This window comes from Ananas comosus, linkage group 8, assembly GCF_001540865.1.
Source record: "Ananas comosus cultivar F153 linkage group 8, ASM154086v1, whole genome shotgun sequence".
Classification (NCBI taxonomy): Eukaryota; Viridiplantae; Streptophyta; class Magnoliopsida; order Poales; family Bromeliaceae; genus Ananas; species Ananas comosus.
Window position 1 is genome coordinate 3,776,431 of NC_033628.1, and position 12,682 is coordinate 3,789,112.

General features: G+C 34.6%; 1 protein-coding gene across 9 annotated transcripts in view; it reads right to left on the minus strand.

The window, feature by feature from the left end:
- Window positions 1-12,682, minus strand: part of LOC109713918 — a 40,363-nt gene that overhangs the window by 14,719 nt on the left and 12,962 nt on the right. For 7 of the 9 annotated variants that reach the window (XM_020238209.1, XM_020238206.1, XM_020238212.1 and 4 more), the window contains 6 exons: window positions 8,935-9,059; window positions 8,596-8,788; window positions 7,736-7,788; window positions 2,017-2,104; window positions 1,242-1,925; window positions 1,093-1,163 (listed from right to left, as the gene is read on the minus strand). In XM_020238209.1, the coding sequence (XP_020093798.1) occupies window positions 1,093-1,163; window positions 1,242-1,925; window positions 2,017-2,104; window positions 7,736-7,788; window positions 8,596-8,788; window positions 8,935-9,054 (1,209 nt within the window). In that variant the 5' untranslated portion in view covers window positions 9,055-9,059. Of the gene's footprint in view, window positions 1-1,092; window positions 1,164-1,241; window positions 1,926-2,016; window positions 2,105-7,735; window positions 7,789-8,595; window positions 8,789-8,934; window positions 9,095-12,682 lie in introns of all 9 variants that reach the window. The other 2 variants (XM_020238207.1, XM_020238208.1) reach the window with 1 other exon arrangement.

Below are 12,682 nucleotides of genomic sequence, written 5' to 3' on the forward strand. Positions count from 1 at the left end.
CATCGTCATCTACCTTACCTACGTCACCTGTAGCTCCGCCAATCCCTTCTCACTTACACCCTATGCTCACACGGTCCATGACACTTCTACACAGTCTTTACTTCCTATTGAGCCGACTTTTTTTGCTGAGGCCTCTCAAGATGCAGTTTGGCGTACAGCTATGACTGAGAAGTATAATGCCCTATTCGAAAATTCTACTTGGGATCTTGTTCCTTCTCTCTCATCAATAAATCTTATTGGCTGCAAGTGGATATACAAGGTCAAACAAAAAGCGGATGGTTCTCTTGAGCGTATCAAAGCTCGGGTGGTAGCTCAAGGCTTTTATAATGTGTTAAATGGCATTCTTGAGTTATTAAAATGCCAATTATTCTAATCTTACTAAACTTTCTAAAATATTAACATTTGGACCATTTTTCAAGGAATTAGAGACATTAAAACACTGCAAGAAGCAATTTTTTCATTAAAAGTAACAAGAAAAACAGTTTCAATCCATATTAGTGTGCAACTTGCTTGCCTGCCACTAACATGGAGGGTCGTACTAACATTGGCATCAGATACTGATGGCCCTACAACACTCGTGCCACTGGCACGGCAATCCTTTGCAAGGACAGCTGTCAAATTCTTGTGTCATAATCACCAAGAGAAGGACATTCCAACACAAGTTATCTTGTATACATTTTTCTAACAATGGGCCCATAAGACACTCCAGGGGCAAAATATTAGATCACATGCAATGCTAGTGTAAATCACAGGACAAGCTCCCAAATATTTGGATTCGCTTGCTCTCTGCATTGATCAAGCTCACAGAAGTCAGAAGCAATGGATACCTAGCATAGTTTCACGCTACTTAGCAGTGCATCAAATGAAGATCAATATGCACTGAGGTAGCTAATAGCCTTATACTAAGATATGTTTTTTCAGAGAAGCATATACTCATATGTCGCGGAGAAAAAATGACAAAAAAAGGAAAAGAAATGTGTCGTTCAGAAAAAGAGGAATTTTCTATTTAACACTGCACTAAACGAATAATATTGAATATAAAAAAGCTAAGCAAGATATGCAACCAGTGAAATCATGACTACGGTCACTCACCATCACATTGTTGCTTTTTCTAGGACGGCCTCTTCGAACATGTACACCATCTGGTACAGGAATCAGAACACCTGCAGGACACTGTTGATAAACCCTATGCATTTCTCTCAACACAAACAGTACACATTTTCTAAAATAAGAAGTCTTACCTCTGGAAGAACTTATGGCAGCCTTTAACTTTCCACTGCAGCATCTCGTTTTCAGTTCATATGTTTCCTCGATATATCTCCGAGTAGGTTTGCGCAATCTCTTTGCAGGTATTTGTGCACTTTCCTTTTCTCCAGTGCTTGAGAACCCAGATTCAATTTTCATGACCTCGGTAAGATGTTTCGCATGAGCTACTTGGCCAGCATATTCATCGTTCTCTGGAATTCCATCAACTAATGGGCTACTGTCAGATATTTTTGTAAAAGGAATACATAGTCCTTCAGGTAGACTGCTTCTGGGCATCCAGATTAATTCATCTTGTTGCTCATTTGAACATGGGTCGAATTCCAAGAGGCTCGAAGAAACATGGTCAATTTCAGCAAGGTTCTCCAAGCCAAACAGTATACGACGTTTAAGCCAGTGCTTGTCCTTTACATGTGTATCCCGCCCAAACATACCGCGAAAGGCATCGTGAAGCTCATCAATGCTCATATTCTCGAGGAATGTTGTATCTTGATCACATTTAGCCGCAGGAAAGGGAATAATAGCATGTGAACAATCTGACGTGTCAATATTACTCATATTCCTCTCTAAGCCTTCGGTTTTACATTCCGAATTCAAGTTTCTTGGGTGGGTGCCACTGTCTGAACTAAAATCCATTTGAGAACTCTCAGCAAGGCCTGTATCTAAATTCGGAAAGAAAAAAAAGGTAGGAATAAGTATGTAAAAAGAAAACAAGAGAAGAGTACAAACAAATAACAAAATGAAATACGGTACCTAAAATATAATTAGGACAGACACATGGAATATTGTATGGCATGTTAAGATTTCCTCCATCAACTTCATGCAGTATGCTGTCAACAAACTAAAAGGCAGATCATATAGTCAATAATGAAAAATAATTTCAAGTTTAAACAGAAGAGATGACATAAGCGTCAAAATTTTCAATAATATCCCATAATAAAATGAACACATGTATTATGTACTTTATTGTTTTGCTTCTTTATTGCATATTTTAGCAGCTATTTTATAACAATAAACCTATGTCTCAAATATTTATTCAATTATAACAATAAACCTATGTCTCAAATATTTAGTCAATACTTTGTAATGAAATGCACATATGCATCACGTATTGCCTTGCCTTGCTTTGTTCATGGAAGAAGCTATGTATCATCAACATGCAAAATATGATATATTACTAATTTGGAAAGTGCAACAAAAGATGGTATAACCGTATAAGTTTAACACATGGCAATCTCCCCTATTTTAGAGCTCACTATCCTTATTGAACATCATAAACCCCTATCTCCACAGTATTAAACATGTATCCTAGAATTATCCATGCCATATCAGTTATGTATTTGTTTAAGTTGGCTGTTATGAGAACATGTCAAATGTATTCTTAAAGTATCCAGGAATGTTATAAAGGACCCATACAAAACTAACTTATTGGACACACAAAATTTTGATGAGGAAATCAATAGAATTCCTGTTAAAGAGCGTCTTTATTTTGAGGACTTAAATGTTCGAGTGTGCATAGATATGATTTCGAGAAAAAAATGAAGCATAGGAGGCTATCCTGATCTTTTCGTTTGGTTCGGGTATAAGCAAGAACTAGCTATTACAAGGATAGGTACAAGTATGGGAATAAGAAAAATAGCGTTTGGATGAAAATTGGGTTGTCCCCGGGGATAAGAAAAATAGCATTTAGATGGATAATATGAAATAAGAAAAATAGTGGTTAGTTATATATAGAAAATGGAGGTGTTGGTGGGGATAGTTATACCAGCTTATTTCAAGAACCCGAGAACTACCATTCTCGGGTAAAAAATTTGCGTTTGGGTATAAACGGGGGAATAAGGGGTTATCCCTCCCCTTATCCCCCATCCAAACGGTGCCAATAAAATCCTACGACTAGCAAAATTTGCTTTACCCAACCAGATAAGACAATTCAAGATACTCCAGTAAAACAACAATATTGGCAGTGCCTGGTATTCCCCATAATACATGGAAAAGCAACATCAAAGTAGTACTAGATATAAATGAAGATAAATTGATCAGGAAGCCAGAAGAAAGTTAATGAAGATATCATCTCAACTAGGTCTAGGAATGAGATGACATATAGTATACCCAAAGTGGCTTGGGGCCCAAAAAAAAGAAAATGAAGACAAAACAAAAGATTTCATGCAGTAATAAAGCAAGAAGGAATGCCCTATAAAATTTCAATAATTCATACAAGTACAATAAGCTATGCAGTGCAGGTAGTGAATTCCAAGTACCAACTCAACAGATGCTTGAAAACTTTACTTATTAAAACCTTCTTAACATCTAGGGGGTGTTAGGCCTAGCTATTAGAAAGTGCTTTTAGGGCTAAAAGTGATCTTTTTCGCTTCATTAGAGCATTTGGTAACATTTTTTGTACAATTTAATTTTGAATTTTAGAATCAGGTTTCTGATTTTAGAGGCCCCAAAATCAGAAGCAACTAAAAACTGCTTCCTAAAATTTGATTCTGATTTTGGATTCAAACTTCAAATCTAAAATGTGATTTTGGATTCGAACGTTAAATACAAATTCAGACTTTAAATTCAAAATTGATAAATTTCAAATTTCAAATTTTAAACTTTTAAATCTAGATTTTAAAATTCAAACTTCAATTTTCAATTTCAAATTTCAAATTTCAAATTTCAAATTTTAAATTTCAAAAATCAACCTTGAAATGTCAAATTTCAAATTTTGAATTTAAAATTTCAACATTTTAAATATTAAAATGTCAAATCTAAAATTTAAAATTTTCAATTTTATAATTTAAAATTTAATATTTTCAATGCCAAACTTTAAATTTCAAAAATATAAATTCAAAATTTAAAAAATTTCAAATTTCAAATTTAGATTTGAAATTTTGAATTTTGAAATTTGAAATTTGAAATTTTCAAATTTCAAATTTTAAATTTAAATTTTAAAATTTCAAAATTTCAAAATTTCAAAATTTCAAATCTAGATTTGAAATTTGAAATTTAGTTCCAAATTTAAATTTTCAAACGAGGATTTAAGTGTCATGGCACGGGGCCGTGCCATAAACTTGCCGGCACAGTGTGTGCCGAACAGTGTCGATGTGTGCCAATCACAAAAAATACATGTGTGCCGACACATAATGGCATGAAATATTTATTTTCTTTAGCAACTACATACTCTAATTGTTTATTATGTGTCTTTATTAAATCTTTTGAATTTCATTGAGAAAATTACTATTTAATTTAAAGAATATAGAGTTTTAAGTTGTGCCATCGATACGGGAGCTATATCGTGCCGATGTCTTGTTGGCACGATACGGCACTGTGAAATGGGCACTTAAATCCTTGATTTCAAATTTTTTAATTTTTAATTTTCAAATTTTAAATTTTACAATTTTAATTTTCAAAATTTTAGATTTTAACACTTTAGAAAATTTGCCAAACTGCTTTATAGAAATACATTAAAAATTGATTTAAAAAATTTACTTCTTTGACAGACTCAACTAATACTCTACAGCTTTTAGCTAAAAGCAAATCACCAAATCAAAATCACTTAAAGGTGTGTTTGGTTCCTTGTAAAATCACCCGAAAATTTCTTTTTAGTTGAAAAGTGAGATTCTAGTGTTTGATTGCTTGTAAAAAAAAATTTTCTCGAAAATTTTTTTTTTGTTGGCTTAAATGGGCCAGCATCCTGCCTTGTGGTTGGAGACCAAGTGGGCTGAGTCACATTCGAAATGGCATGAAGCCGAGTTGGATCCAGTCATATTCGAAGTGGCGTAAGGTTGAGAGGGCCAAGTCACAATCGAGACCCATGGGCGCTGTATCTGTACGCTTTAAGTGAATTGCTTGAGTATTTCTAACAGCTCGAGCTTTTGGGATTAATGTTTAGCGCCAACGATTCAACACTTTTTACATATCGTAAGGAAAGCGGGGGTTTCGTTTTCCGCTCTTTTCGAGCAAAAAACGAAAACACGAGGCATTGGGCATGTCGCATTGGGGAACAAAAGCACACGGTTCACGAGGTCCGCTCCACCTCGTGGACCGCATGAGAGAGGTCCAAAGTGGATCGCTTCTCTCCCCCTCTTTTATATAAACATATATATATTAATATTTTATATATATATTATATAATTAAAATATTGTATTTATAAATATTATTTATTAAATATATAGTAATTTAATTTATAGTATTAAATATATATTTATTATATATTATATACATACTTATTGTATAGGGTTAATTTCATACAGGTTCCTACAAATATAGTGAATGACAAATATATCTCTACAAAGTTCAACTTTCATATGTTGTCCGTGCAAAAGTTCTATTGTTTTCAAATGTCCCTCTGGTTTGTTACCATTAGAGAACCGTTAAAGAACCATTTATATTTTCAATTTTGTCATCACAAATATCCCTCCAAAAGCCATAACAGTATAATATAAAAGGGGTAAAAATGTCAAAAACTAACCAATGTTAAGTATTTAACCTATCGTTAACTAAAGTTTTCTAACGGATTCTAACGGCAGGAATATATTTATCATTTAGGGACCTGTATGAAATTAACCCTATCGGCAGGAATATATTTATCATTCAGGGACCTATAACTAAAGTTTGCAGGGACCTGTATGAAATTAACCCTATTGTATAATATATTTTAAATATATTTTATTTATAAATACAAACTATAATATTAATATATGTAATATGATAATTATTATATATCAATAATATATAATAATATTAAAAAAAATACATACAGTAATTTTTAATTTATTACTTTTCCTTTTTCTTTTCCTTTCAACCAAACAACCGTAATGGAAAACTATTTTTTCCTACAAACCACGCGCTAACTAGGTCAAACATGCCTTAATAATGGTAATACATATTAATTAATAATTAATAGGAAAAACTTCAAAAAACCCTTGAATTAAAGTTTGTTTGCAATTTACTACTTGTGATTCAAGGTATAGCAATTTGTCCCCTATGTGGCTTCTATTTTAGTTCTCCTACTGGACCTGCTGTTGAAATGAGTAACTAACTACGACATTTTATGAACCAGAGGGTGATAAAGTGTAAACCACAGGATGGTAAAGCGTACTTTACCACACGTGGTTTATAAAATGTAGCATATTGCTATCCTCTTTAATTGCAAGTCTTTATAGGAATCTAAAACAAAAATCATATGGGGATAAGTGCCTACACTATGAACCACAAGAAAGTAAACTAGGAAAGTGCATAACTTCACTAAGGGTTTTTCGATATTTTTCCCTACTTAATTCTTGATGTACTATTTAATTTTCCTCATTTGTTTTTATTTATCGAGAATTGTTGATTTTAGCATTTCACCTATTCACCTCCCTCTAGGTGTGATTGTTACCTATTAGATCCTAGGTTTCATATCTTTCAAGCAAGTTGTCTAATAGTCATAAAAAGTAATCCTACCATAGCAATGACAATTTGATTTTAACCAAGAACTCAGAACTAAAAAAAAAAGTCAATAAAAATGAATGGTTAATTTCCAATCAGATCCCTAACTTTTGCAATAATGTCAAGTCCTTTAACTTTTCATCCTTTATATAAGCCTCTAGTTTTTAGGTATATTTCATAAAAGTCCCAGTGGACTATCTTCTAAATTTTCATTTTTATCTCTTTAGTATGTTTTTGCCCCTTTAATTTTAACATGCATACAAATATTTGAAAAGTAGGGTATTAAATGAGAAAGGATACAATTGTAATACAAGGTTGCATACATGCAAGCAAGGTTTTAAGTGCCTGTCGGCACGGGCCATATCTACCATGCCGTACCGTACTAACAAGATATAGGCATGATACAGACCCCGTGCTGATGGCACAGCTCAAAACCCTCTATTCTTTAAATTAGTAAGTAATTTTCTCAATAAAGTTCAAAAAATATGATAAAAAGACATAATAAATAGTTAGAATATTTTGTTGCTAAAGAAAATAAATATTTCATGCTATTATGTGTCGGCACACAAGAATTTTTTTAACCAGCACGCATCAGCACGGCTCGGCATGCACCGTGTCGACAAGTTTCCGACACGATCCCGTGCCACGGTACTTAAATCCTTGCATGCAAGGATTGTCGTACCACGATACTAGAAGCACGTAACAACACAACGACACAGCGTGTGCGGTATATTCTTAGTTCTCCGAGAGATACTAAGCACAAACTTTTATGAACCCAAAAGAAAAAAAAAAAAAAAAAAAACTAAAGAGCACTAGCATAAAAAGGTGAGAAGTTAGGAACTTTTTAAAACTAGATGAAAAATTAGTGGCCTATTTGAAAATTACCCAAGAGGATTTAGGAGAGCAAGCTTATAGGTATCATACATACTTCTATACCAAGACTAGCATGCAATTATTTATCAAAAGAATAGAAAGCACAATCCAAAACTCCAAATATACAAGTATAAGAATTTAGTTACTATTGGCACCATATTAAGAACCAAAAAGACATACTTCATACTTCGAACCCGCATTTCCTGCTTGCTCGGTGTCAAGATCTAGAATGCCTGCAAAAAAAAAAAATTTGCCATTAAAACGCAAAAGATAACTTCCACTTGAGTTACAATAAGGAGAGAAGGAAAAAATCTTGTAAAACATTCATTAGAATGTTAGAATAGTTCATGGCTAGTAGCAACAGTATTTTGTTGGCATTGTTGCATACTTTATAGTGATGACCGAGATCGTAAAGCTTGTATATTGTTATCAACAAAATAAACACACCAAAAGTAGGGCAAAGTAAGTCTGCAGGCTATTTAAGGCAGTTTGTAGAGAGTCTATTGGAACTTCAAAGTTTGGAACCATCTAGCCTTTCCCCCTCATTACAAAGTTGGGTTCAAAGCTCCACCCAACATTTTCTTTAAAATTTTAAATTCATAACACATCCGGAAGGAAATTGTTTTCATGGTCTAGTAGGCACATCTTTAGGAGTCCTAAAAGGAATTAGTCCGTAAGGGCAACAATAATTACTACTACTACAAATGAAACTTAAATTAACGAGTACAAAATAGAAAAATAACACATCACAAAGGAATCTATCTTCATGATCTAGTAAGCAAATCGTTAGTAGTACCTTAAATTCATAACACGTCACAAAGGAAATTGTCTTCATAATCTAGTAAGATCTTTAGGAGCACTACAAATAAAACTAAAACGAGACAAGTACATAATAGAAAGGACAACTTATACCAACAGGTGGAAATCAAAAAATTCAGCATAGTTGTTCCACCATTGAAACGAAACTAAAAAGCATGTGGCGACGGAAGGATTAAGTACAGGTTTACCTTAGGAAATAAGCTTCCTAGCACAAGACTTACCCAAATCTGTTTTCTGGTCTGAGTATCCAGCATAGCATGCAAACTCGCCAACAACCAAACAATTTTCAAAACCCTCAGAACTCATCTTCGAAATGTCATCAATTAGATCTTTCTGAATTTGGGGCTCTGCAAGTAACTGTTCAACCTCCATAATATCATCTCCAGAAGCTGGTACAAATGATCCTCCTTGAATCTACAAGAGTCAGCATATGAGAGCAAGTGCTCTAGTCAACGAGGTTTCTTTCACTTGGTTCACAAAAATGTTGCTGATTAGCATATCTGACATGGAAATATGCAGATGTGTATAAAAATTTCAGTTGCTGAAGTAATTCCACATACCCTTGCAAACTTATTCGTCAAGTGGTTCAAGCTTGCACTTGGATTTGTCCAAATGTTTTCCACAGAATACCTTGCAGCTGGATTTTTGCAATTCTCACGCTGAACTTCTAACATATTCATCGAGTCTAGAAAATACAAGTCACATGGACGCTATTTGTATCTAATCCAACAAAAAAAAAAAAAGAATAAAAGAAAAAAAAAATGAAGATTTACTCGTATAGATATAAAAATACACCATTGAAGGGTAAACTAATGTTTAGCAGCAAAATTTTACTTCATAAAGTAAACTAAGAAGCTGCATCAACTACATTATAAAAAAGATCATGAGTAAGCATAGAAAGTTATTCGAGAGATTGAAAGAAAAGCCAACAAAATTAAGTAATGCATTCGCAACTGAATAAAAGGCCAACAAAGTTACATAATTTATACAATGAACAGACATGAGGTGTGCAACAGCAGCAATAGTTGAAAAGCTGACCCTAATGACACCAAAGCACCAAAGGCTTAAATCACTTCACACATATGAAGCATCACCTAAATAGATTTCTGCACATGATGCTCTCCATAAAAAATTTTAGCACCCATCGATCACTTAAACTCACCAATCTATCAACCCGTCTCAAATATTAGAGGCAAATGAAACAATATCTTACACTTTAGAATGTACAGACCCTTCCAAACAACGGCGGATGAATCTATAAACACCTAACAATGATCTTTTGAATCTATAAATACTCAACTGCAGATGACCATGAAGTTCTTTTAACTAGCTATCTGTTAGGGATGTTTGTATGTTTAGCCATTACTATATATTATATGCTTATAGGTTTAGTGCAGTGTAGTCTTAAGTGTAATTTATTTCAGTTGCTAGTGTTCTAGTAGTTTTTCCTTCTATGGAGGATAGTTAGTGGGGTATGGGTAGTTACTAGCAATATGAAACTGTTTTTAAGTTGTATTTATTGGAACCTTATGATAGTAAAATATTATCTATGTTCTCTTATCCAACAAATACTATTGTATCTTGTTAACAATGGAGGAAGGCTCTCCCTCGAAGAAGACCATCAACTTGCAAGAATTGATTAAAGCTTGAATTTCTCAATTTATCTTGCAATTCTTTCAAATAACAACCACGGGAAAGAACAAGAAGAAGTCGTCAGATTTTTGGCTAGTTAAGCCATCATCGGACTTGCCAGAGTCAATTCCATCAGAAGCTACTCGAAGGGTTACAAGATCCCAATCCGTTCGTAACATATTGGTATCAGAGCCAGGCATGTCGGGGCAGGATAAGGATCCGCGAATCGACCGGTTAGAAGCCGAGGTAGGCCGACTATCCGAAAATTTGGACAAAATCTTTGCAGCCATTAATGCAAGATTTGATAGTTTGGAGACTCGACAAAGAGAGAGAGTTGAGTCCTCAAACAATCAGATGGGAAATAGAGGCTCTAGATTCACCGATACTGAGGTGTCTACAAGATCTCTAATCCCAAAGTCTGTTAAAATAGATTTTCCTCGATTCAAGGGCACTGAGGATCCAACCAGTTGGTTATGTAGAGCAGAAAATTTTTTTGAGATACATGGAATACTTGAAGAGGAGAAAGTGCGGATTGCTTCTATCAATATGGAAGGGGATGCACAACTTTGGTACCAATTATTCAAAGAGGAGCAAGGTCTGGTCACTTGGGAGTCCTTCAAAGAAGGATTGAATATTCGTTATGGTCCAACGCAATATCAAGATTTCTTTGGAGATCTAACCAAGCTTAAGCAAATGGGATCAGTAAGAGATTATCAAACCCAATTTGAGAGATTGCTTATTCGAGCAGGCACTCTAACAGCAATACAACAAGTTGGATGTTTTGTAAGTGGGTTGAAAGAGAGCATTCGTACAGATGTGCAAGCTTGTAAGCCGTCTACTCTTTCAGCGGCTATAGGTTTAGCACGATTATATGAGTCTCGTGAACAGGCATCTCGACGCTCTATCCCTTCTACAACTGATCTGAAGCGCACGCCAATTGAAAAGGAACAAAACCAAAGTCGTTCAATATTACCGATCAAAAAGCTAACACCCGCCGAGTTAAAAGAACGTAGAGAAAAGGGGCTTTGTTTTAATTGTAATGAGAAGTTTGGACCTGGCCATCGATGCCGTAAATTATTTTTGATAGAAGGTAGTTGGACAGATGATAAAGAAGATGATGTCATTGACAAAGCAGAATCACAATTGTTTAAAGCAAAAACAGAGATGTGGGAGATTTCTCTTCACGCAATATATAGAGCATGAATGCCACAAACTATGCGAGTCCAAGGAAGAATTGATCAACAACGCATCACAATTTTAATAGACTCAGGTAGCACTCATAATTTTCTTGATGATTGCATGGCTAAAAAATTGGGCCTTTATCCTCATCATAAAGGAAAATTTGAAGTCACTGTTGCAAATGGAGAAAAATTATGTAGCAGTGGCAGGTGTAGAGATGTTTGCATATTATTGAATGGCCTTTCTATTGTTGTTGATCTATATATGTTACCTTTAGAGGGTTGTAATGTTGTATTGGGTGCTCAATGGCTTTATACACTTGGGCCTATTATATGGGATTTCTCAAAACTTCAAATAAAATTTAATTTGGATGGAAGAGAAGTGGCATTACAAGGAGTTTCGTCAGCTAATGATAGAGTTGTTGGAGAAACCAAACTAGCAAAAAAAGTGCAAAAGCAAAAGGAGGGTATTTTGCTACAAATAAATTCTCTTTCATTACAGGATCCATTCGATAATGCTCCATTTCTAAATCAACTCATCATTAATCCAAATTTAGAACAATTAATGCAAGAATTCACTAATGTATTTAGTGAACCCCATGGATTACCACCACCTCGTGCGCATGATCATCGAATACCATTGATTTCTGGAAGTGGACCAGTATCTGTGCGGCCTTATAGATATCCACAATTATTGAAGAATGAAATTGAGGCTTGTGGCTGATTTGCTTGTTAATTGGTTTATACGCCCCAGTAATAGCCCCTATTCCTCACCGGTATTACTTGTCAAGAAGTCCGATGGTTCATGGCGTTTATGCATCGATTACCGTGCACTAAACAAAATTACAATTAAGGATAAGTTTCCAATTCCGGTGATAGATGAGCTTCTTGATGAGTTGTATGGTGCAAAATTCTTCACTAAATTGGATCTCCGTTCCGGCTACCATCAGATCCGAATGAATCCGGATGACATATCCAAAACTGCATTTCGCACACATCAGGGGCATTATGAATTCTTAGTTATGCCTTTCGGCCTTACAAATGCACCGTCAACCTTTCAATCATTGATGAATGAAATATTCAAAGAACATCTCCGTAAGTTTATTCTAGTCTTTTTTGATGATATATTAATTTATTGCAAGACTTGGTTGGAGCATCTTGAACATTTGAAAATCACTCTACTTATTTTACGTGCTCATCAATTATATGCAAAGAAAGAAAAGTGCAGTTTTCGGCAAAAAGAAGTCAAGTTGATCCAGAAAAGATTTCAGCAATGATAGAATGGCCAAAACCATTAACAATCAAAGCACTTCATGGATTCTTAGGCCTAACAGGATATTACCGGAAATTTATTCAAAACTACGGCAAGATAGCTGCTCCTCTCACTAATATGCTCAAGAAGGATGCTTTCAAATGGGATTCACGAGCAGAGGCGGCTTTCGACGAATTAAAACATGCAATGACGGATGCTCCGGTACTCTCTTTACCAGATTTTTCT